The sequence below is a fragment of the Gadus chalcogrammus genome, chromosome 13 (assembly GCF_026213295.1).
Source record: "Gadus chalcogrammus isolate NIFS_2021 chromosome 13, NIFS_Gcha_1.0, whole genome shotgun sequence".
Classification (NCBI taxonomy): domain Eukaryota; kingdom Metazoa; phylum Chordata; class Actinopteri; order Gadiformes; family Gadidae; genus Gadus; species Gadus chalcogrammus.
Window position 1 is genome coordinate 21,018,947 of NC_079424.1, and position 26,404 is coordinate 21,045,350.

General features: G+C 41.3%; 1 protein-coding gene and 1 long non-coding RNA gene across 3 annotated transcripts; both read right to left on the minus strand.

The window, feature by feature from the left end:
- On the minus strand, positions 1-26,404 carry LOC130401585 (inter-alpha-trypsin inhibitor heavy chain H3-like). 2 transcript variants are annotated; one of them, XM_056605439.1, is made up of 27 exons: positions 26,295-26,404; positions 22,468-22,628; positions 22,276-22,380; positions 20,735-20,897; positions 20,515-20,622; positions 20,257-20,385; positions 20,028-20,144; positions 19,485-19,653; positions 16,355-16,465; positions 15,516-15,697; positions 14,971-15,150; positions 14,740-14,861; positions 14,397-14,611; positions 10,785-10,814; positions 10,650-10,682; positions 8,641-8,670; positions 8,506-8,538; positions 6,512-6,526; positions 6,371-6,403; positions 3,528-3,548; positions 3,386-3,424; positions 2,890-2,976; positions 1,912-2,028; positions 859-1,027; positions 607-752; positions 394-475; positions 1-266 (listed from the first exon to the last, which is right to left on the minus strand). In XM_056605439.1, the coding sequence occupies exons 1-27, from the start codon at positions 26,364-26,366 to the stop codon at positions 152-154; spliced, it is 2,784 nt and encodes a 927-aa protein (XP_056461414.1). In that variant the 5' UTR covers positions 26,367-26,404; the 3' UTR covers positions 1-151. The 2 variants fall into 2 exon arrangements, with proteins under 2 accessions (XP_056461414.1, XP_056461413.1); XM_056605438.1 differs by having other exon boundaries at positions 6,506-6,526.
- LOC130401586 (uncharacterized) lies at positions 22,635-26,288 on the minus strand. Its single transcript, XR_008903861.1, has 3 exons — positions 23,977-26,288; positions 23,820-23,896; positions 22,635-23,707 (listed from the first exon to the last, which is right to left on the minus strand). It is a non-coding gene; the product is annotated as an uncharacterized LOC130401586 (long non-coding RNA).

The window sequence follows — 26,404 nt, forward strand, 5'->3', positions numbered from 1 at the left end:
TACGCTCAAACATTCATTTTATTATTTACTTGAACAAATTTTTGTCTGCTCTTATTTCTTATCTAACAGTTGACATGACAATTCCTCTGAAGCGGAGGAACGCAACAGTGCAATAAGGAATGGCATTGCAGATCATTTCTAATTTATTCATTTATAAATCTGTGACAAGATAATCGAACAGACGTCCCTCCAAGGCATTCTCTGCAGATGTTAACCAACACTTTATTCTCGGCGCAGATGTCACACTGTAGTCGAAAATCTCGCTCCTGTTGAAAAGGTAATTATTTTGATTTCAGCGTAAGTAAGCCTAATCACAATTACAATCACAAGAGGGAAATGCCATATGGTAATATTTGTGTGTGGGAGAGCCAATAGAAAGATCAACCATCTTACTCTGAAACCGTGAACGTTTTGCCGCTGACCGTGACTGTCCCGGACGGAGCAGACACGCTCTCGTAGACCAACGGTTTGACAGCTGAAAGGCAACCACAAACCATTCAAATGATTGGTCTGTTTGGTTTTAAAATATACAATGACATCGCAAATACACCTATGTGTTAAACAATTACTCCATGTCTCACAGCAGAAAGAGTGTATTCGAGTTACCTAGAAGCCCTCCGACTGGGTCGTTGGAGACCTGACTGAAGATTGGCCAGAGAAGGCTTTTACCCTTCTCTTCATGACGCATTATGATCAAGAGCGAGTCTTCGATCATTATGGTGGTCTTGTTGTGGCTCTGAATCAGTTTTCCCCTATAAAAGAAGTACCTTCTGTCACACATATTTATCTAATTTGGACATAAAAAAGCTTCGAAATAAGACCAAACTCTCAGTGGATTATGAAGTGTGTGTTGGTCACCTTTGGATATCAATAATGTTCGGCTCCCATCGGATCTTTGTTGCATTCTGTCCATCGTTCACGCATATATGACGCTGGTTGATGTCAATACGTTGGTTTTGGTTGTGGATAACAAGCCTTTTGAAGCCAACGTTGGGAAATGACTCCAGTTGACCATTGATAGAGAGCTCTACAGAGTGGGGACATATCTGCAGTAAGTCATTTCTGGATGATAAATGCAATAAAGATAAGCTTTCAGAAACAAATAGCTAAATACATGAAAACAATATATGTATATAACATATATAACTATATAAATAACTATATATATAACTATATCAAGAAATAACTATATATATAACTATATAATAACTATATATATAACTATATAAATAACTATATATTTAACTATATAGATATCGATTCATATATCACGATAGATAGATATCGATTCATATATCACGATAGATAGATATCGATTCATATATCACGATAGATAGATATCGATTCATGTATCCCGATAGATAGATATCGATTCATATATCACGATAGATAGATATCGATTCATTTATATCGAGATAGATAGATATAGATTCATATATCACGATAGATAGATATCGATTCATGTATCACGATAGATAGATAAATTGATATCGATATATCACGATAGATAGATATAGATATCAATCTATATATCACGATAGATGGATATTGATTTATATAAATCACGATAGATAGATTTATATGTATCACGCTAGACAGACAGACAGACAGACAGACAGACAGACAGACAGACAGGCAGACAGACAGACAGACAGACAGACAGACAGACAGACAGACAGACAGACAGACAGACAGACAGACAGACAGACAGACAGACAGACAGACAGACAGACAGACAGACAGGCAGGCAGGCAGACAGACAGACAGACAGACAGACAGACAGACAGACAGACAGACAGACAGACAGACAGACAGACAGACAGACAGACAGACAGACAGACAGACAGACAGACAGACAGACAGACAGACAGATAAATCGGATTATATGAATTTAAATGACTCAGTAGTGACCTCTGTTGGGATTGTGCAGTAGTTTAAGAGGCCTTAATTCGTTGAGATCGTAACACAGTGGCAAGCTCCCATTGACTGTTTTTCGCACAAACATCTGGAGAACAGTAGTTATAGAAACTAAGAAAAAGAAAGAAAAATTAACAATAAGTGCCTGACTAACACAAGAACAGCTTGCAATTGCATGTTGATGACACTGCTGTTCAGGGTACAGTTATGGAGTTTAATTTCACTCTTAAGTATTTTGTCATCTGTCATGTTATTGCTCGACAGGCAATTTGGTCCAAAAGTATAATTGTATATTGATGTATTTGTTGACAGTTTTTGTGGTGGTTTGTGTATGTATTCTTCAATTAATTTACAAATGTGAGAATTTGCAAACTTATTCCCCGATTTACACATATTTTCTAGAATTTTCTAGAATGACCAACCTATAAAAATCTGAAGCACAATTAAAAATAATTTTTTTCAGTTCCGCAAACTCTGAACACACTTACAAAACTTTAGAGTAAAATAAAAATTGAGACAGAATTTAGATTCAAACACAATCACTTTCATTTTGGGTATCCATGAAATTCCAATAAAGCTATACGTGGAGTGTGTGTATGATGGAACTGTTGCACTGCACATAGAGTCATCAGTGCGCACAGGTTAAACCAGCATCACCACACACACTCCCACACTATAATATCACAAAAATGAAGTTAAGTGATTAACATGGAAACATATCTGTGTGTGTGTACACATACATATAATGTGTGTGTGTGTGTGTGTGTGTGTGTGTGTGTGTGTGTGTGTGTGTGTGTGTGTGTGTGTGTGTGTGTGTGTGTGTGTGTGTGTGTGTGTGTGTGTGTGTGTGTGTGTGTGTGTTTGTGTGTGTGTGTGTTGCTGAAATGGCTGTAAAAAAGGTCATATCTGATAGACTGTAAAGAAAAATGTATGGTAGAAGAAAAAGAAAAAAAAGAAAACATAAAACCTTACCAAGAGTGGGGGTAAACACAGGGGGCATTCTGACGACTGTAAAGGAATCTGACACTGGTGATGATGCTGACATCGCCATATCTTGATCTGGATTTACTCATAAACACCACAGGGAGGTCAGTTGCGTGCTACCTTGTTTATTTTGGCGATCAAATAAGGATTGTTCCCTCTCAGGCTATAATAACTCATGTGGGCAGATAAATACAGCACAGCAGTGCTATGAAAGTGTTCATAATTATTTGTGTGCACAGAAGTGTTGCACATCTGGATGTGTTGCATGCTCATCATATGCTGCTTGTTGGAACTCTTGGCCCAAAACACATTGTCATTGTGTTCACATTCTAGCAGAAACAATTGGTCACAATACAGTAACAATTTAATTTTTCAAAATGGCAGCATATTGAATCACAGCAACTTTGAAGCATTAATAAAGTTAAGTTTTAAAAAAGTAGATTCAGAAAATATCAGGCATTTTATACATGATAAACAGACTTACCGCTATCCATACTGTCCTGATCATGAACATGCCCCCCTCCTGGAACGGAATTATAATACAATGACATGAATGACATAATGCTTTCGAAAGTTCATAAAAATATATTGCTGGCCTGCCAATATTCAGAAGCAAGGTATCATACCTGCACCTCTGGAAGACGGATCTGGGGGAGAAGAGATTTGGATGAACAAGAGATACAGACACAGTGCAAAATCTTAAAGGAGTATTTCACCAGTGGAGACATGAATCTGTATTGAAAGTGGGTCATATATTTAGTTGAATAGTAACATCAATTTCAAATTTTGTGCCTTCTTGACCGAGAAAAGGCAAAGTGTATTTTTGGCGCTTGCGGATTGAAGGCGACAACTCCAACAATGCCAATCAGCGTTCATTCCCTGATGGACGTAGCATAACAGCCAATCAGCATTCACTCCCTGAGGGACGTAGCATAACAGCCAATCAGCGTTCACTCCCTGCAGTACAGCGTGAACAGCAGCATGCAGGAGAAGTGATTGTCGCTGTTTGCAAAAGCCCGGGGGTCTCATTTATAACCGTTGCGTACGCACAAAACGGGGCTGAAATTGGCGTACGTGACTTTCCACGCCAAGGTTGTGATCTATAAAAAACCAACTTGACGGGAAAATGTGCGCAGCCCTAAGCAAACTCTGACCCATGCGTACGCATGGTTTGGAGGAAAAGGAGAATTGGCGACACAGATGGTGTGGTGGTGAACTGAAATCAGACCGAAGAATTGTAGCGTGAGAAGAACGATTATGTTTTATCATCGCCGTTCATAAATTTAATTTCAACCCGTATCATGCGTTAAATCCTAATCAGAATAATTGAAGTCACCTGCGTTATTTCTCAGTTATTACTCCAGAAACATCTCCTTAGTATAGAAATAAAAAAAAAATCTCTATATTTAATCCCGTCACTGCATACTGTCCACTGACGGCGCGACTGCATGGAATAAAGCATCTGTCCAACATGTGTCAATAACATAATATTTTTATGTGACACTGTAAACACATAATCAAATGTCAATTAAATCCCAAGTGTGGAAAACCAGAGCACACTCCTCATCACAAACGTTGTCCGTTACTCCTGATGCTTTTCATGACAAATCACGCATTAAAAAGGGGTTATGTTCAAGAACATTTTACGTGGGTGATTACAAACTGATTATCCAAGGTGTTATGGTATATCAAGTCTTATTACCGTAACCCTATAAATACAGAGCTCTGCGCCGTGGTAATGCTGCACTATATGGCACTTCTGGCGGACCATGCAAATGGCAGGATTCGGTGGGAGTGGGTATTTAGGGACCATAACAATTTATTGGTAGGCTACATAGAAATATGTAACTCTATGTCAGACCACTTCTTTTTTAATTCTGGGACTGTGCGCTCCGTGCTACTGACAGAGTTCACTGCTGCAGCAACATGTTGCCACTCACTCTGCTTTTTGTTGTTGGCGATCAAAACTACCTTTCGGGCCTCCATCTCACCCACAAGTGTCTCCACTTCAACCTCCGTGAAATTTCGCTTTTTTGCTTTTCTCAGTACTTCTACCATTGTTTCCGACAAGACATAATACTTGCATCTGAGTCTGTTTTATATGAAGATCGAATTCATGAGGTCATTTGCATTGACCATTTATGGTTAAAAAGGGGCGTGTACTGGGCGGAACTTGAAGCTGATTCAGCTGCGCACACTTGTAGGCACTCTGTGATTTATAAAGCAAAGATTGCGTACGGTGTGCGTACGCAGGGTTTTATAAATCTGAATATTTTTTGGCGCACGCAAAACTTGGCTTCTGGGCGTACGCACATTTTTAGTAACGATCCCACGCACAGTTTTATAAATGAGACCCCGGGACTCTATGTAAGTAATATAATATAACATAATATCTATAGCTATATAATATAATATAATATAATATAATATAATATAATATAATATAATATAATATAATATAATATGTTATTTCACGGCCAAAAGCTGTGTGTGCCTCCGGATGATATTATGAATTAAAGACTGCGTCGGGTTCTCGGACGTCTCTGGTACTTCCAGAACTAGTAAAGACTGGTAGTGGGGGTTATTTCGGCCAGAGTCCTGCACGGGTTCGGGTACCCGACGGGTGACCCACACAATTTTGATGAAACGGGGGAAAGAATGTACTGTGTCGAACACGGGTGCTGGTCGGGTCAGACGCCTGAACAGCGCGGGTCGGTCGCAGGTTTTGCGATTGCGAGCGAGACTTCTCCGGTGCTGGAGATGTTATTCAGGAGCAGAGGAGTCAACTAAAACTGGCCAAAGTGGATGATTTGCTTTTCTTGCACCGCAATCTAAAGCACCAATCTAAACCACCAAATAGTGTAATTCCCCGGCGTTCAGTCTTATGTGTCTAATTTCCTTCGGGTGCAGGTCGGGCGTCGGTATCAATTTATAGCGGGTTTGGTTGGGTAAGGAAGGTAATTCGCAGTGTGGACGCAGTGAACGCGTCTTGGAGTGTGGTATTTCTGACGTGAGAGATACATTCCTGGGGCCGGGTCGCCACAACACGTAAACACCACAGGGAGGTCAGTTGCATGCTGCCTTGTTTATTTGGGCGCTCAATTAAGGATTTTTCCCTTTCAGGCTATATAATAACTCATGTGGGCAGAGAAATACAGCACAGCAGTGCTATGAAAGTGTTCATAATTAATATATATTAATTAATAAATATTTGTGTGCACAGATGTGTTGCACATCTGGATGTGTTGCATGCTCATCATGTGTTGGGTGTTGGAGCTCTGGGCCCAAAACACATTGTCGTTGTGTTCACATTCTAGCAGAAACAATTGGTCACTATAGAGTAACAATGTAATTCTTCAAAATGGCAGCATATTGAATCACAGCAACTTTGAAGCATTAATAAAGTTAAGTTATAAAAAAAGCAGATTCAGAAAATATCAGACATTTTATGCATGATAAACAGACTTACGCATAATGTCCTGATGACGAACAAGCCACGCTCCTGGAACGGAATTATAATACAATGACATGGATGACATAATGCTCCGAAAGTTCATACACATATTTTGCTGGCCTGCCAATATTCAGAAGCAAGGTATCATACCTGTACCTCTGGAAGACGGATCTGGGGGAGAAGAGATTTGGATGAACAAGAGATACAGACACAGTGCAAAATCTTAAAGGAGTATTTCACCAGTGGAGACATGAATCTGTATTGAAAGTGGGTCATATATTTAGTTGAATAGTAACATCAATTTCAAATTTTGTGCCTTCTTGACCGAGAAAAGGCAAAGTGTCTTTTTGGCGCTTGCGGATTGAAGGCGACAACTCCCACAATGCCAATCAGCGTTCATTCCCTGATGGACGTAGCATAACAGCCAATCAGCGTTCACTCCCTGCAGTCCAGCTTGAACAGCAGCATGCAGGAGAAGTGATTGTCGCTGTTTGCAAAAGCCCGGGACTCTGTAAGTAATATAATATAATATAATATCTATAGCTACATAATATACTATAATATAATGTTATTTCACGGCCAAAAGCTGTGTGTGCCTCCGGATGACATTATGAATTAAAGACTGCGTCGGGTTCTCGGACGTCTCTGGTACTTCCAGAACAAGTAAAGGCTGCTAGTGGGGGTTATTTCGGCCAGAGTCCTGCACGGGTTCGGGTACCCGACGGGTGACCCACACAATTTTGAAGAAACGGGGGAAAGAATGTACTGTGTCGAACACGGGTGCTGGTCGGGTCAGATGCCTGAACAGCGCGGGTCGGCCGCAGGTTTTGCGATTGCGAGCGAGACTTCTCCGGTGCTGGAGATGGTATTCAGGAGCAGAGGGGTCAACTAAAACCGGCCAAAGTGGATGATTTGCTTTTCTTGCACAGCAATCTAAATCACCAATCTAAACCACCAAATAGTATAATTCCCCGGCGTTCAGTCTTATGTGTCTAATTTCCTTCGGGTGCGGTTCGGGCGTCGGTATCAATTTATAGCGGGTCCGGTTGGGTAAGGAAGGTAATTCGCGGGTGTGGGTTTGCAAAATAAGACCAGTAATGGATTTTGACATTGGTGATGATGCTGACCTCGTCATACCTCGATCTGTTAATAATGCTGGGTTTACACTGTGGCAACCCGGCCCCAAACCCTCAGGCCAGGCGGCCCAAGGGAGAGGTGGTGGAGGGCGTATACCGCCGAGATCCACCAGCCGGAGCCAAAGAGCATCCATTGCGTAACTCCAATCAACGAAACGGAGGACACCTGCGACAGAGGGTGAGGCACCCTTTAAAAAGCTGTTTGTTTTCACAGAGAGGGGAACCGGGAGACCGAGCGGAGGAGAGTAACCCCAGGACCCGATACGGCCAAGCAGACGCCTGGATTTAACGGACTTCCCCAGCGGCGCACGCCAGGACGACGTGCGCCGACACGGCACGCACCCCCCCCCCCCCCTTGGACGACGTCACCTGACGGGACGGGAGCGGCCTCCCTTGCCTGGGGCGAGACCGGCCCGGACCGGAGAGACAATTCCCTGGACGCCTGCGTGGCTCACGGAGTCGCTTTTATGATTTTTGTCTTTCCTGCATTGGGTACTGACCCCGTAGTTTACTTTTCTCATTAATGAATAAATGCCCCACCGGGCTTTGAACGCGTCTTGGAGTGTGGTATTTCTGACGTGAGAGATACATTCCTGGGGCCGGGTCGCCACAACACGTAAACACCATAGGGAGGTCAGTTGCGTGCTGCCTTGTTTATTTGGGCGCTCAATTAAGGATTTTTCCCTTTCAGGCTATATAATAACTCATGTGGGCAGAGAAATACAGCATACCAGTGACATGAAAGTGCTCATAATTATTTGTGTGCACAGATGTGTTGCACATCTGGATGTGTTGCATGCACATCATGTGTTGCGTGTTGGAACTCTTGTCCCAAAACACATTGTCACTGTGTTCACATTCTTGCAGAAACAATTGGTCACAATACAGTAACATTTAATTATTCAAAATGGCAGCATATTGAACCACAGCAACTTTGAAGCATTAATAAAGTTAAGTTATAAAAAAGCAGATTCAGAAAATATCAGGCGTGTTATACATGATAAACAGACTTACGCATAGTGCCCTGACGACGACGATTTGCCATTCCTGGAACGGAATTATAATACAATGACATGGATGACATAATGCTCCGGAAGTTCAGATAAATATATTGCTGGCCTGCCAATATTCAGAAGCAAGGTATCATACCATGTAAACTTGGCGCTGTGAAAGAGGGATCTGGGAGAGAAGAGATTTGGATGAACAAGAGATACCGACACAGTGCAAAATCTTAAAGGAGTATTTCACCAGTGGAGACATGAATCTGTATTGAAAGTGGGTCATATATTTAGTTGAATAGTAACATCAATTTCAAATTTTGTGCCTTCTTGACCGAGAAAAGGCAAAGTGTCTTTTTGGCGCTTGCGGATTGAAGGCGACAACTCCCACAATGCCAATCAGCGTTCATTCCCTGATGGACGTAGCATAACAGCCAATCAGCGTTCACTCCCTGCAGTCCAGCTTGAACAGCAGCATGCAGGAGAAGTGATTGTCGCTGTTTGCAAAAGCCCGGGACTCTGTAAGTAATATAATATAATATAATATCTATAGCTACATAATATACTATAATATAATGTTATTTCACGGCCAAAAGCTGTGTGTGCCTCCGGATGACATTATGAATTAAAGACTGCGTCGGGTTCTCGGACGTCTCTGGTACTTCCAGAACAAGTAAAGGCTGCTAGTGGGGGTTATTTCGGCCAGAGTCCTGCACGGGTTCGGGTACCCGACGGGTGACCCACACAATTTTGAAGAAACGGGGGAAAGAATGTACTGTGTCGAACACGGGTGCTGGTCGGGTCAGATGCCTGAACAGCGCGGGTCGGCCGCAGGTTTTGCGATTGCGAGCGAGACTTCTCCGGTGCTGGAGATGGTATTCAGGAGCAGAGGGGTCAACTAAAACCGGCCAAAGTGGATGATTTGCTTTTCTTGCACAGCAATCTAAATCACCAATCTAAACCACCAAATAGTATAATTCCCCGGCGTTCAGTCTTATGTGTCTAATTTCCTTCGGGTGCGGTTCGGGCGTCGGTATCAATTTATAGCGGGTCCGGTTGGGTAAGGAAGGTAATTCGCGGGTGTGGGTTTGCAAAATAAGACCAGTAATGGATTTTGACATTGGTGATGATGCTGACCTCGTCATACCTCGATCTGTTAATAATGCTGGGTTTACACTGTGGCAACCCGGCCCCAAACCCTCAGGCCAGGCGGCCCAAGGGAGAGGTGGTGGAGGGCGTATACCGCCGAGATCCACCAGCCGGAGCCAAAGAGCATCCATTGCGTAACTCCAATCAACGAAACGGAGGACACCTGCGACAGAGGGTGAGGCACCCTTTAAAAAGCTGTTTGTTTTCACAGAGAGGGGAACCGGGAGACCGAGCGGAGGAGAGTAACCCCAGGACCCGATACGGCCAAGCAGACGCCTGGATTTAACGGACTTCCCCAGCGGCGCACGCCAGGACGACGTGCGCCGACACGGCACGCACCCCCCCCCCCCCCTTGGACGACGTCACCTGACGGGACGGGAGCGGCCTCCCTTGCCTGGGGTGAGACCGGCCCGGACCGGAGAGACAATTCCCTGGACGCCTGCGTGGCTCACGGAGTCGCTTTTATGATTTTTGTCTTTCCTGCATTGGGTACTGACCCCGTAGTTTACTTTTCTCATTAATGAATAAATGCCCCACCGGGCTTTGAACGCGTCTTGGAGTGTGGTATTTCTGACGTGAGAGATACATTCCTGGGGCCGGGTCGCCACAACACGTAAACACCATAGGGAGGTCAGTTGCGTGCTGCCTTGTTTATTTGGGCGCTCAATTAAGGATTTTTCCCTTTCAGGCTATATAATAACTCATGTGGGCAGAGAAATACAGCATACCAGTGACATGAAAGTGCTCATAATTATTTGTGTGCACAGATGTGTTGCACATCTGGATGTGTTGCATGCACATCATGTGTTGCGTGTTGGAACTCTTGTCCCAAAACACATTGTCACTGTGTTCACATTCTTGCAGAAACAATTGGTCACAATACAGTAACATTTAATTATTCAAAATGGCAGCATATTGAACCACAGCAACTTTGAAGCATTAATAAAGTTAAGTTATAAAAAAGCAGATTCAGAAAATATCAGGCGTGTTATACATGATAAACAGACTTACGCATAGTGCCCTGACGACGACGATTTGCCATTCCTGGAACGGAATTATAATACAATGACATGGATGACATAATGCTCCGGAAGTTCAGATAAATATATTGCTGGCCTGCCAATATTCAGAAGCAAGGTATCATACCATGTAAACTTGGCGCTGTGAAAGAGGGATCTGGGAGAGAAGAGATTTGGATGAACAAGAGATACCGACACAGTGCAAAATCTTAAAGGAGAATTTCACCAGTGGAGACATGAATCTGTATTGAAAGTGGGTCATACATTTAGTTGAATAGTAACATCAATTTCACATTTTGTGCCTTCTTGACCGAGAAAAGGCACAGTGTATTTTTGGCGCATGCGGATTGAAGGCGACAACTCCCACAATGCCAATCAGTGTTCACTCCCTGAGGGACGTAGCATGACAGCCAATCAGCATTCACCCCCTGAGGGCGTAGCATAACAGCCAATCAGCATTCACTCCCTGAGGGACGTAGCATAACAGCCAATCAGCATTCACTCCCTGAGGGACGTAGCATAACAGCCAATAAGCATTCACTCCCTGAGGGACGTAGCATAACAGCCAATCAGCGTTCACTCCCTGAGGGACGTAGCATAACAGCCAATCAGCATTCACTCCCTGAGGGACGTAGCATAACAGCCAATCAGCGTTCACTCCCTGCAGTACAGCGTGAACAGCAGCATGTAGGAGAAGTGATTGTTGCCGTTTGCAAACTCCCGGGACTCTATGTAAATAATCTAACATAATATAATATCTATAGCTATATAATATAATATAATAATATCACTGCCAAAAGCTGTGTGTGCCTCTGGATGATCTTATGAATTAAAGACTGTGTCGGGTTCACGGACGTCTCTGGTACTTCCAGAACAAGTAAAGACTCGTAGTGGGGGTTATTTTGGCCAGAGTCCTGCACGGGTTGGGGTACCCGACGGGTGACCCACACAATTTGGATGAAACAGGGGGGAAAAAATGTACTGTGTCGAACACGGTGCTGGTCGGGTTGGATGCCTGAACAGCGCGGGTCGGTCGTGGGTTTTGCGATTGCGAGTGAGACTTCTCCGGTGCTGGAGATGTTATTCAGGAGTAGGGCTGGGCGACATGGACCAAAACTCATATCTCGATATTTTTTGTTTGAATGGTGATATACGATATTATAACGATATTTTGAACAAAACGGGTAAAGTGTGTAGTTTTAACTCCACGCCAAAAGTATTCACCATCAACCATTTATTTAGGTTTCTTTTTATTTTTTGCTCAATGAAGCACAGCTGTGGTTTAACAACAGATACTATGTAAGTGATAATGTATAGAATGCTGGTCATTATTGGGAAAATAAGCATTTTTTCGATATGACCGGTGACTTTCTATACATTATCCCGCTTATTACATGAATACTTGCCTGAATGAAAAAATTACTTCATGGTGTGTATTTTTACAATTTATTTGTAACCAGCATTCGTTTCGTCCGTCAGTGGGTCCGTCGCCTCTGAGCTTACGAATCCGGAGTGCTCCGGGAGATGGAGCAATACAAACGGAGATCGAGGCAGAATTATAGAGAGAAGTCCAACCATTCGCGAAAATAGAGAGACTAGTATAATATCTGATATGTATATATATATATTGTATTGTTAAAGTTTTATACTTATATTATACTATATACCTGACCTTTTTATTTTATTATTTACCTGCTTTGGCAATGAGTTGCAACTGTTTTTTTTTTAAATGGCGCAACATTTTGGGGAGAGAATCTGTGTGTTGGTGAGGGGTGTCACATGCCACACTTAGGCCTAATAATAATAATAATAATAAATTAAATGTATATAGCGCTTAATATGGTACACTAAGACACTTTACATATTGCCCTATCAAAACTATGCAAGACAGACTAGGAAAAAAAAGAAAAACAGAGGTTAAATATGAAGAATAAGCAGGGAGTTAGGTGGGGAAGGCTAGTGTGAAAAGGTATGTTTTGACTGCCGATTTAAAAGAAGAGAGGGTTGGAGAGACTTTGATGTGGGACGGGAGTGAATTCCAAAGGGTGGGGGCAGCAACTGAGAAGGCCCGATCACCCCAAGTCCCGCGCTCAGTCCGTGGAACTTGTAGCAGGTTGGCAGAGATGGACCTGAGGAATCGGGAGGGGGCGTGGTGATGGAGGAGGTCGGCAAGGTAGGGGGGGAATAGGCTGTTGAAGGCTTTGTAGGTGATGAGTAGGATTTTGAAGTTGATTCGGTGTTTAAGTGGAAGCCAATGGAGTTCACGGAGGACAGGTGTGATGTGTTCTCTGGAGCGGGTACCAGTGAGGAGACGTGCAGCTGAGTTCTGGACTTATTGAATTTTTCTGAGGACTTAGTTGGTGGTGCCGTAGAGAAGACCATTGCAGTAGTCAAGCCTGGATGAAATGAAAGCGTGGATGAGTGTCGCAGCAGCGGTAGACAGGTTGGGGCGGAGGCAGGCGGTGTTTCGGAGGTGGAAAAAGGCAGTTTTGGTAATATGGTTAACAAGGGGGAGGAAGGAGGGAGTGGGGTCCAGGATAACTCCAAGGTTACGGATTTTGGTGGTGGGGGTGATAGTGGAGCCATCAATGTTAAGGGTGAAGTTCTGAGTGGAGTGAGTGAGGGTGTCAGGACCAATGATGAGAATTTCGGATTTGTTGGAGTTGAGTTTGAGAAAGCTGTTTTGCATCCAGGTCTTGATGTCAGTCAAACAGTTGGAGAGGGTTGAGAGGGTGGAAGGACTGATGGTTTTGGAGGGGAGGTAAAGCTGTGTGTTATCGGCGTAACAGTGGAACCGGAGTCCATGGTGACGGAGGATCTGACCAAGAGGAAGCATGTACAGAATGAAGAGGACCAAGCACAGAACCCTGGGGGACACCGTGGATGAGGAGTAGTGGTTGAAGCACAGTTGCTGATGACGATGAATTGATGTCTGTCGGAGAGATAGGATCCGAGCCAGGAGAGGGCGGTGCCAGTGATGCCAAGGGTGGATTGGAGACGGGAGAGGAGAATGGAGTGATTGATCATGTCAAAGGCAGCACTGAGGTCAAGGAGGATGAGGATATTGAGGGAGCCAGTGTCAGAGGATAGCAGAAGGTCATTGGTCACTTTGAGGAGGGCAGTTTCTGTACTGTGTTTGGAGCGGAAACCGGATTGGAAGAGTTCAAAAAGGTCGTTGGTGTGAAGGTAGGTGATGAGTTGTTTGGCAACAACACGTTCCAGGATTTTAGACAGAAAAGGTACACTTTTTGCACTTTTTTTTGCCGATTTCGGATGACACAAAGCAAAATCAACTCCTCTACAGATGCAATGTTTGCGATTGTCGATGCCGGAAATTTAGGACACGAGAGTCATTGCCCTCTAGAGGATGTATTGCTTAACATCCATAACAACGCTGAAACTGGACCGAGGTATGAAGGGTAGTCTCGGAGACAAACTGGACGGAGGTATGAAAGGTAGTCTCGGAGACAACGTTTGGTACGGACAGACGAGTTTCGTCCGGATCCGAAGGTATGAATCTGCCTTTACACTACCTGCTTTAAAAGACGAAATTTTGCGTCATTTAAAGCAGAAATTGTTAGAGGTAGATACGGATTCTCCCGCTTAGGGGGAAATTATGGAAGGAGGCACGACCATTCAAAAATATGACTGGGTTTCTAACGATACAAAGCTTAATGCAAATGGGTGAGATTTCCCTTTAAAACAATAAACAATGCACATGTGTTAAAGGAAAGCTTACCATCGTAATGCGCTGAGGACTGAACAAATCCAAAAGATCCCCCTTGAGGCGATGGATGCTTTTCTCCTTCCTTGGGTTTATGGAGCACTTGTGCGTTCTCCCCGGGAGGTTTTGTCACCACCATGGAGGTGTGTGGAGTCACAAATCGGTACTTCAGAGACAGTTCAAGCACCTCCTGTTTGGCCCGTTCCTTTTCCTCACCATCTAGCTGTAACCTGGATTCATAATGTTAGACACAGCGTGAAATATCTCTTTATACAAACATGTTCTTATTAAAAGCTGTTTGAGATCACTCAATGTTTCAGTTTGAAAATTGATTCTATGAGACACTGGACATAAATACTCTTTATCCAGGAGCTGCTTTACTGTCAGGTAGGCCCAAAGCCTTCTGGTGTTGCTCTCTGACATAGATGCTGTCATTACAGTACTGGAATTTGTTTCAGAAAATTCCACATGTTTGTTTCCCTGGGTGACAGATGGAACACATTTTGATAAGTAAAATAAAACAACATCTTGTTTATTTTATATGTAAACCAAACTAGCAAAATATGACACACACTGTTGACACTCTTACCGAGATGGCTACAACCCGTGGAGAGAACGTTTCAATATTGTTGTCGGTGATCTGGCCAGCGACAACAATCTCAGAGCCGTTGTAATAGTGGCTGAAATTAGTCTGTGTGAGATTAGCCCCGCCTTCATAGATCAACATCACGTTGGTTAACAGAGGAGTAGCCACCTCTGCATAGAAACCCTGTGGAGGTAATAGAACTTTATAAGAGGTTTGGACACGCAAACAAGAGTTGAGGAGGAAGACATTTGTGAACGTATTTTTATCCATTAGATTGATGATAACTTCATAATTTTATTTAGATTGATGATAGTAATTGTATTCAGATGGATGATAACCTCATTATTGTATTTAGAATTAGGATATCTTCATAATTGTATTCAGATGGATGATAACTTCATGATTGTATCTAGATTGATGATAATAATTGTATTCAGATGGATGATAATTCATAATTGTATTTGATTGATGATAACTTCATGATTACATGCAGATGGATTATAATAATTGTGTAGAGTGTATAATGACATGAGTTATTTCTGTTTCACCTTCAGCTGAAAATCGGCATCAGCGTCATCGTAGATGCGTCTCGCTACTCCGCTGTTTTCTAGGGACATTTTCTCCAGGAATTCAAAATTGACATCATGACCAAAACCAAGACAGTACAATGGAAACTTCTTATTGATGGCCCGCATCACATTCTTCTGTATTTTTACAGGATTTATTTCCCCTGCAATGAAAAAACAGTGGTTGGGTCTTACTAGTGGTTGAGTCTTATACTAGGGATTAGTTCTTACTGGTGCTCAGTTCTTTCTAGCATTTGGGACTTATACCAGTGATTAGCTCTAACTATTGGTTAAATCTTAGGGCTGGGTCTTATACTTGGGATTAGTTCTTACTATTGGTTAAGTCTTAGGGCTGGGTCTTATCCTAATGATTAGTTCTTAATATTGGTTAAGTCTTACTAGGGGCTGGGTATTATACTAGTGATTAGTTCTTGCTAGTAGTTAAGTGTTACTAGGGGTTGGGTCTATACTAGTGATTCGTTCTTACTAATGGTTAAGTCTTACTAGTGGTTGGCTCGTACCACAGGTTTGGTCTTACTCATAAGGTCCGGCTTGTTGTTGGTTCTTACTGTGTCTTACCAGTGGTAGGGTCTTTCTAATGGTTTGGTCTTACTCGTAAGTTCTTAATAGTTGTTAGGTCTAACTGTGTCTTACCAGTGGTACTGTCTTTCTAATGGTTTGGTCTTACTCGTAAGGTCTTACTAGTTGTTAGGTCTAACTGTGTCTCACCAGTGGTAGGGTCTTACTAGTTGTTAGGTCCACGTAACTTTGTCTCACCAGTGGTAGGGTCTTACTAGTTGTTAGGTCTAACTGTGTCTTACCGGTGGTAGGGTCTCCATCGGTGAGCAGAATAAGAATAGATGCTGAACCATCTCGGGGGTTCTGATTTAGCATTTTTGCACCTTCCAACAAGGCGGAATTAATGTCCGTCGCTAAAATGACAAAAAGAGTGACCATTAACAGTAGAATAGGATGATATGTCATGTTCTATAGTCTTCATATACATATCGTGTTGGAGGCATTGTGCTACAAAGGGACAATCACATAACTAAGATTAAGGAATGCATTAGTTTTGCAATTCAAGCAATCCGTTAGTTTGTTACATTTTCAGAAAAGCATCTTTTACTTTAAAATAACAGATGCATTGCAACTGTTTCTGTTTCTTTCCTACTGTTCGAGGGTACCTGTGAAATGTGCATGTGAAGCTCAGCTAGAACGATGCTATTTACGATACAGTAGTGTAGACACATAGCGCACTGTCTGCTGCCTAATATTTCAACAAGATTACTGTGTTTTTTGCAGGAAGAGGAATGTTGAAAGGAGCTTGTAAAAAAACTATAAATACTCTGCCGCATGCAAAAATCCTGCAAAATGTGATTTGAAATATCCCCTTGCAGCAAGCTCAGTTTACCCTTCTGGATTGAATTTAGCTTATACTCAGCGACAAACGCAGCCATAATAGTGAGTAGTGAACGCTGTTTTAACCAATGGGAAAGAAATCACAAAGGGATTTTTATTATTGGTAACAAAAAGTGAAGTTTTTCTTTTTTACAGTGGGTAACTAATTAATGTTACTTCTAAGTCATTTGTTCTCAAAGTGCGGCCCACGGGCCAGTGGCGGCCCGCAGAAACATTCCTGGCGGCCCGCAATGACATACAGATGTAAGTAAAAAAACAAACAAAAAATAAATATATATATATATATATATATAAAGAGAAAAGTTGACTCTCTCTAGCTTTCAATAAAATCCTGTTACACTTGTTCGTTTTAATCCGACTGTACATTAATTTGAAAGGATGAACCTCAGTTTCGTGATAAGACCTCACTTGACCTCACTCCCAGAGGTCCCCGGTGCAATGTTTTTTTTCACCACTGGGATGATGACAGCGTTTCCCGCCTAATTTTTTTCTTTGCCGGCCCTCATTCAAATTCTGGGTTCCTAAATTGGCACTCAGCTGTCAAAACTTTGAGAACCCCTGTTCTAAGTGTACCATTACCAAACACTGCATATGTATGTGCGTGTGCATATATGTATCCGTAGATAGATATTTACTGTACATAAATAATGTGCATATAACTCTAACCCTATGTGTGTGTATATACATATCTATATATATTAGTGCTGTCAGTTAAACGCCTTATTAACGGCGTTAACGCAAACCAATTTTAACGGCGTTAATTTTTTTATCGCGCGATTAACGCAATTCTTTTATTAAAAAAGTAATTAATCACGATTAATTATTTTAATCGCTTGACAGCACTAATATATAATAATAATAATACATTTAATTTAGAGGCACCTTTCAAGACACCAAAGGTCACCTTACAGAGCATATAGTCATCATAAATCGTTTAAAAATATATAATTGTGAAAAAAATTAAATAAAATTAAACATAATAAATAAAAATAAATAAATAAATAAAACAAAAACAAGACAAAATAAAACAAACAAACAATCACGTTAGACGTTGTGTGCGAGTTTGAACAGGTTCGTTTTTTTTTCTTGGGCTCAAAACAAAGAAGCAGTAGCCTGACTGCTATGTTCTAGTGATGGGAATTTCGATTCACTTAGAAGATTCATAGTCATTTGAGTGAATCACTAAAAAGATCAGAATCTTTTGAGTCCTTTGAATCTGAATCAGTTGAAATTTTGTCGCTGAATGAGCCCAGCAGCCCACTCCCTAGTGCCTAATGCGCACGCTCACAGCAAACCACTGTAATGCAGTTTTGAGGATATCCAGGGGAAATACGCGAACATATTTGAATATTAAAAAGGATGCATTGCAAACATCGGAGATGTCGCCAACGTGACTGCTATCTGAATTAGGAAAAAAACGTATGGATTAATTTTTTTTCTCTTTGAAGCTCGTCAAACACAGAAATATTCCGAGAGTTCACATAGTCAGCAAACAACTTTATTTTTAATAAGCTACTTTCATTTTAGAATACAATCTCTCGTAAAATAATGCCTTTGTAACAAGAGTTTAACGATTTACATTCAGTACGAGCCCGACACATTTAGTATGAGTCCGTTGAGTTGGTCTTTCACTCAACAGGATATGAGTCCGACCCATTCAATGAGTAATTTGAGTTAGTCTTTCACTCAACCGGATACGAGTCCGACCCATTTCAACTGAGTCCTTTGAGTTAGTCTTTCACCCAGCCGGATACGAGTCCGACCCATTTCAACTGAGTCCTTTGAGTTAGTCTTTCACCCAGCCGGATACGAGTCAGACCCATTTCATCTGAATCCTTTGAGTTAGTCTTTCACTCAACCGGATACGAATCCGACCCATGAATTCGCTCAGTCTACGGATCTGGATCTGTGTACAGCTCTGTCTACAGGAAGTTCTTATTCAACCACGCAGCTGGCAGCTCCGGGTCCGTATGCTTAATCTAAGTTACTATGCAGATGAAAAACGGATGTGTTAATGTTGTTATAGACCTACAGTTTGATGACATTCGTGCATTGTTTTAATAATGTCGTCCGTAGCAGCCAGAACCGAAAGATTCGGGTTAATTGAGACCACTGACTCGTGACTCATGGGTGAATGTAAGGATTCGGATCTTTGAATCCGACTGACTCAGATTCAACCACCACTACTATGTTCAAAAGACATTTGTTCAAAGCAGTCGTTTAATTGCACTATAGGCTCTTTTTTTGTATCGTCCTGTTTTGATCAGTATATGCCAATGTTGTTATCAATAAAAAATCATTTGCACAAGGCAAGCCGATGCACTTCACCATGTTGATAAGAGAATTAAAATGAGAAGAATTATGGGACAAAAAAATCAAGGGATATTTAGCATAGAAAAAGAATTTGCGATTAATCGCGATTAATCGTTTATGTCTCCACTATGACATTAATGCGATTAATCACGATTAAATATTTTAATCGCTTGACAGCTCTAATATACATATAGATAGGTTTCATGTTAATACACTCACATCCGCGATCTTCGATTGTTCGTGCAAACTCTTTTGCAATACCAACATTGTGTTCGTTAGCCTGGACAAGTTCCCTCTTCCATGGATGGACGGCGTGGTTGAAAGTGATCAAACCAAAATAGTCATCCGTCGCCAGGTCTGCAAGGATATGAACTAATGCAGCACGAGTCTGAGCAAAGGTTAAAGGAGGAAAGTACAGCAGTCATGTGAAAATCTGCAAGGCGCTTACGACACCATCAAAAACCTTCACTTTAAAGCTATTTCAAACCATTGAATTTAATCATACTCTCACACAGACACACAAGTAATAGTTTGAGATGTTTTAACCTTTTGCCAATGTGTGGCCTATGGATTGCACATAATGTGGTCCTTAGAAACTGGATGACAGCCATCTGTGTTTTCCATAACTAACAGGTTCACACAACATTTAATCATTCTCAATATGTCATTATCAGAATAATAAACTGGATATTTACCATTTTTCTTTTGACAAATCCAATGTTAGCATTGCTAAATAGCAGTACCTCATCCCGGTAACCTTACCTGGCGCATCTTCCTGCCATGCATTGAGCCACTTTGATCGATGACGAAGATGACGTTCTTTGAAATGCGGGCCAATCCAGTTGGAGCAAAGTGATGGACAAAAAACCCGTCCGATTCCTTGGAGGCGGAGGGAAGAAGGCATGGTCATTAGAAGGTGGATGAAGGATTCTTAGATGGGATTTTCAGATATAATAGTTGGTGAATGGTGCTCTCTTCACTGGGACTGTACCTTGAGGTGTCCCAGGGTGTCATCCCTGAAGACATCATATACAATCACCAAATCTCCGTTCAAACCTTCATCTCCACAGGCCCCGCAAAGGGTCTGCTGCTCCACTGTTGGGTGGAAATGGACATCCAACTGAAACAGAAAGGTCAGCACAGATCTGATGAGGGGACTGAGATCGTCAAGAGTATTCTTCTGCAATGTAATGCAATCTGAAATAAGGTATTCATTTTGTGTTTGTATTTGGTGCAGGTTATTTTGTACCTGATTTTGACTTTCTGCGGCACCGATGGTAGCAAGATTAGGGTTGTTTAATCCTCCTTTAACCTCTGAGAACACTATGTCTGGTTGTTCATAGATGCTAACATCAATCTTCCAGAGACAAAAAGATACAGACCACATAAAAGCAATTTGACAGTGCTGCATTTGTAATACGTATTACAAACTGTAATACTAATTTGTATAAAAAACGATGACATCGTACCTTGAAATCATTGACCGGCTGCATGGGCCGAGCGTAGATCTGGAGCTCATACTGCCCGAGCCTCCTCTTCAGCAGCTCCTCATGGGTGAGCTCGAAGGTCACTTTTTGGTGACCAGCCACAGTGACAGAGGTCGTAAACTCCTCGAGGGATCTCCCCACAGAACTGCAGGGAAGATTATTCATTATGGAAACATAGTAGAGAACACCTGATAATCATTGTTTTAAAGGGGGGTTCCCCTAAAGGTTTTCTGCAGAAAAATGTGGGAAAACAATGACAATATACATTTTGTGAAATATCGACAAGTCATATCACAAGACAACGTTTCTCCCAAAATTGTTCAATTGTGTTGTCCATGGTTAGATAATACATTTAACCATATTGGTAACCCTTCCCTTTTCAGTCCCTTCATTTACCTGCTAAATATATGGCAAATTATATTATTTTATATGGCAATTACGACCAGTACATCGGAGGTAAATACAGAAAAACCACAGCTGAAAGAAAAACGTCCACTATCATCCATCAACTCAACAATATACTATGTAATTGCAATTGTTTTAGGTTGGTAATAACTAAGATATAATTGCAAACAATTATTAGAAGCACATCCTCTATTACACATCAATTCATGTTACAATATAGTTATCAAATTATAATGTTGGAAACAGCCCAAGTTTAATTATACAGAAATTAAGATTACGATTAATTATTTTTCTGAAATAGTCATTGTTCATTAGACATTCCTTAGAAACAATTAAACTGTTTTTACTTAAGTAAGAAATTAGATCAATACTATCCTGGTAACAACCTCCACAGTACCATTCTGCTTCTAGTACCTTCTTAAATACTGGGAACATTCTTGCAGATGTTTGTTCAATTCACAATTTTAGTGAACGAAAGCTGAAACACTGCATTGTAAAGGGAAGCCTTGTTTGTTTCCATGGTATAACGAGGCATACTATATACTATATACCTAGCAATTGGTTAATCCTTTTTAATGCAATAAAAAAAAACTTTTACCATGTATATTCTGCATTACTAACAATAGAGCTGATCTATGATGTGGGTATACCTGATCTATCATGTTAGACCTACTTGTTCTATAATGTACGTAGACATTGATATATAATGTACTGCAGGACCTACCTTATCTATAATGTAGAACTACCAAATCTATTATGGTGATCTTCCTGATTTATAATGTTGGCATACCAGATCCCTAATATCGACCTAATTTTGACAAACCTCAATTTGCACTAACCTGATGCTATATAATGTATGTAGACCTACCTGACCTATTATGTCTGTAGACACCTGAGGTGCGTTCAGAATCGCAAACATAGGCGAACGTTCGCGAACGATTTTAAACATGTTCCGTTAAACGAACATAAGCAAGCAAACGTTTACGAACATAGGAAAACTGTCTGAAGAGGTAGTTCTCCACAAACAGAGATGGATCGCGGTGCTCTCTTCGGCTACGTGACATTCGTTGCCATGGCATTAAACTAAACTATACGTCTGATATACAATGTAGACCTACCTAACGATCCCAGCGCTCTGCCCACGGGATATGGCCTCGCTGTACTGCTGCTGAGCCTCTTCCTTGGCCTTTACCACTCCGTCGTACATCTGACCCTCGATCGACCTGGAGAACACCAACATTGTTTGAACTGCACAAAGTCTGAAGGAATTTTGAATTACACGATTCAAGTTGAATTTGAAAGCCAGTCACATTTTGAATTGACTAATGAAGGCGTTCTTTGGAATCTTGACGTGGAATTCTATTTCCGTTGGCTGATCCCTGCGATTGACCACGCGGCTGGTGATGATAGTGATGGCATAGCCGTCGGTCACTGTGGAGTTGATATGGTATTTGTAGATGTCCCAGTCCTCCTGAACAGGTATGGAAAACACAAATCATTCAACAAAGCAATGTGCCAATATAAACTAACTCATTCAGTGCGTTTACATGACTCAAGAAAATCAAATGATTGGCTTAGTCCGACCATGATTGGATTATTAAGATGCATGTACACACCTTAGTGACTAAGGTGTGTACTAAAGTCGACTTGAATCAGGTTACTCATAGTCGGATTAAGACAGCTAGATTATTCGATTGATAGTGGCATTAAGCGTGCATGTATAGTATACATTTAATTTGATTGGAATCGGATTTTGTGTTCTGCGCATGAACGAGATCTTTTCCCGGGGCCGTGAGCCGGAAGTATAAGGCGACGATACTCGCACTGTTGACGTAGAGGCCCACGACATGTCTTATTATGCATGGGAATTTTGAGGAAAGGTGGTTTGAATTCTATAAATTCTTAGGAAAGGGACCTCGGTGCATCCTTAACCCTCCTTTAGAATAGGTTACTCCTGAGCAACCTTTACGAAAGGAAACGAGATAGTGGTATCCCATAATCCTTTATGGCGGCAATATTCATTGCTTGGAGCAATGAAACGGGATTCATAAAGTAACATGCCAAGCATGTTGCTTTAACAAATAAGTTTACTTAACGCGAAGACGCATGAGAGATGCGGTAAAGAAGAAGAAGATAAGAGAAGGAAATACAAATGATAATAATGGATACCAATTCCAGAAACATTATTTGAATCTAAATGAATTCATTTATTGCTGGTTATTAAGCACACAGTATTAACCGTAAGAAAATAAAAGGCCAACTTCACACTTAAGAAAGACTACTGGGGGCAGTTAGCCTGGCTAACGCCAGACCTCATCTCATCTACATTGAGATTAGGTCTGGGAACCACACATTCATTCTCTCGTATTTGAGGCGTGGTTTACGATTGCCCGGAGCCGTTTATTGGGCACTACTAAACCATTCTAACACACCGCCCCCGGTGAAAGTATCCAGATGGAATACTTATCTGCATGCTCCCCTTTAACCTAGCTGTCTAGAACCTTCAGAACCCGGACCGGATCCGTGTCCCGGCCCTTTCAGTTATTTTCTCTGGGTCGGAGAGAGAGAGAGTTGTGTAAATCATTTGTGGAGGAGCATATGAAGTCTTAAAATGGAATCCACAAGATATGTAGTTGTGTTTGTGTCCAGGTCCCCCGTCTACCTTGAATGTGGAGATGGAGGAGGGGGGTCCTACTTCTAAAAGCACCATGTCTATGGAATATGGCCCCCAGAGCGAAGCTGAAAGGTAAGAGGATCTCTCACTGTCTGGGTTTATGTCCATCTCAGAGGTCAACACTGATTTTCCATTAAACTATTACTTTCATGACTGAAACTGAGTCAAAGTTGCGTGTGTTTCGTATTGAAGCCCCGAGCAGCAGGACAGAGCAGACTCCCCTGAACCCAGCTGTGTCTCCATGAAGAGTGACTGGTCTATGGATCCACCTGTCACATTTAAAGATGGAAATCAGTCTATTGAAAAAAGGTAAGTATTTGTCATAGCATGTATCGCATGCTTATTGTCTATGGATCCACCTGTCACGTTTAAAGATGGCCGCCCCTGTAGAAAGGAGAGGTAGGACTTTCAAATGTAAGACCGGGCGTAGTTAAGACCAGGCGTAAGTCCCGTTGGTGCAACCGGTGTTAGTTCCATTCTAACGCCAGGTCTTAACTAAGACGTCTTAGCAGTAACGACCAGGCTTATTTTACGATAGCTCCGGTGGGTTGCTGTAATCGTCTTGCCGTCCCTCCCCGTTCTGTGATTGGTTCCCTATCTCAGGCGAAAATCATATCCATGGAATCCAGTCTGCCTGGCAGCGCCAAATGGAATCGTGCGCAAGGCAGCATGGGTATACCCAGGCTAGGGGGCAGTTAATTTCAACATCAACGTAAATTGAGCCTCTTTTTTTTCACATGTGAATTGGGATTCAAGTCGCCAAAAATATTCCCGAATACATTTTAAACCGTGCTGTCTTTTCCTATGTTTGAAAGGAAGCATATTTTCAATCCTCCTTGACCCGATGATTTTTTCCACAAAGGTAAAGGAAAAGAGGCATAAAGGTTAGGAAATTAGACTATTTGTAGAGGCCCCATCTTTCTTGAATGCCGCCGGTGGCTCTATTAGTTGAAATGGGCACAGTGCCACCTATCGTGACATGCTACGGCTAATGAATTGATTTTCTCACCGCAATGAATACTCGGACAATTGCAGTTGTCCGATTGAGGAGCATAGTCGAACTATGGCTCTAATCTGATTAAGCTGTACATGTAAACGTACTGATTCAGTACGTTTATATGCTTAATCTGATGATTCCCGGTTTCACTAGATTAGTTCTAACATTATTATTATTTTAACTGCCATAGTTGCGGTTAGGGGTAAACAGTTGCCTTGGGAGACCATTCTGATCTTTCAAGTTGACTTTCTATTTCCCAGTGTACATCAGTCTGGCTTCAGGCCCGATGAAAGCATCTCCCAAAAAATGACTAGAGTGATAATACCAATCAGCCCTGTTGGGAGGGTTTTCCAGTTTATCAGTCAGTTCACCCATATGAGGATCTTAATTGCTGTCCAGCCAAAGCCATACTGGGTTAGTGTTTAACAAGTGTTTAGACAGAACGGTGCTGTTCATTTGCCAATAGGATTGAGTAATGCAAAGATTTAGGTATCAAATGGAACCAATATTCCATATAAATTAATTGTGTTTTTTAACCCTTACCTTTAAAGACCTGTGAATAGGTTTATTCCACCTCCATCCCTAATAGGGTCTCAGGAAACTATATGAGCTTCATAACCAATATAATAGCACAATAAATTGTGCTTATCTAACTGATATTAGTCGTACTGATAGTATTGATTTTAAAGTTTGAAGTCCAGCAGCTACTCTGTAGTTGCTGATGTTTGTCAAAGAGCCATAGTTCATAATGTTGTAATTTGGTAGAATAATCAGAGTTAGAGATAGAGCCGAACTAGAGAAACACCGGATTATAACACTGGCTATTATTTCTATTTTCTGCTACCTTTTACTTCTGTACTACATCTCAGAGGAAAATATTATTATTTCTACCCCTCTACATTTACCTGACACCTTTAGTTACTTGCAGATTCATATTAGAAATAGAAAATATAATCATACTTCATTTATATAACTATTCGATTAAGCATTTTGCTATATATATAAATGAGGTCCAACCTTTCCAGATGCAACATTAAAGTGATTAACACATTAATGCATCAATAAATGGAATTATTATGAATAATAAATCCAATAAAACAATAAATGTTGGGTCATACTGCATAATGAGTACTTTTAATTTTGTTCCGTAAGTATATTTGGTGCTCATACTTTTGTTCATTCATGTACATTTCCTTTTACTAGCAGAGTATTCCTACAGTGCGGTATTACTACTTTAACTGACTTAAAAAGCACGTAATGCAAGGTAAAGTACTCCTTTAACCGCTGGATATTATAATATATAATACCTAAGATAATATATCATACCGAATCATATAATAACCTCATATAATACAATTTAATGAGATACAATTGTAGATCATATTATGTATCATAATGTTATATAGTATGATATAATTTAAAATCAGATCATATTATATGATAGATATGATAATCTTAAATCCTACCTTGTTTGGTAGTGTGTAGACGACTGCCAGCATCAGCCCAAGTAGGGCGAGCTGTACCACTATCTTTCCCATTTTGTCGTAATACAAGTTCAACTGGGTTATGCACAGCA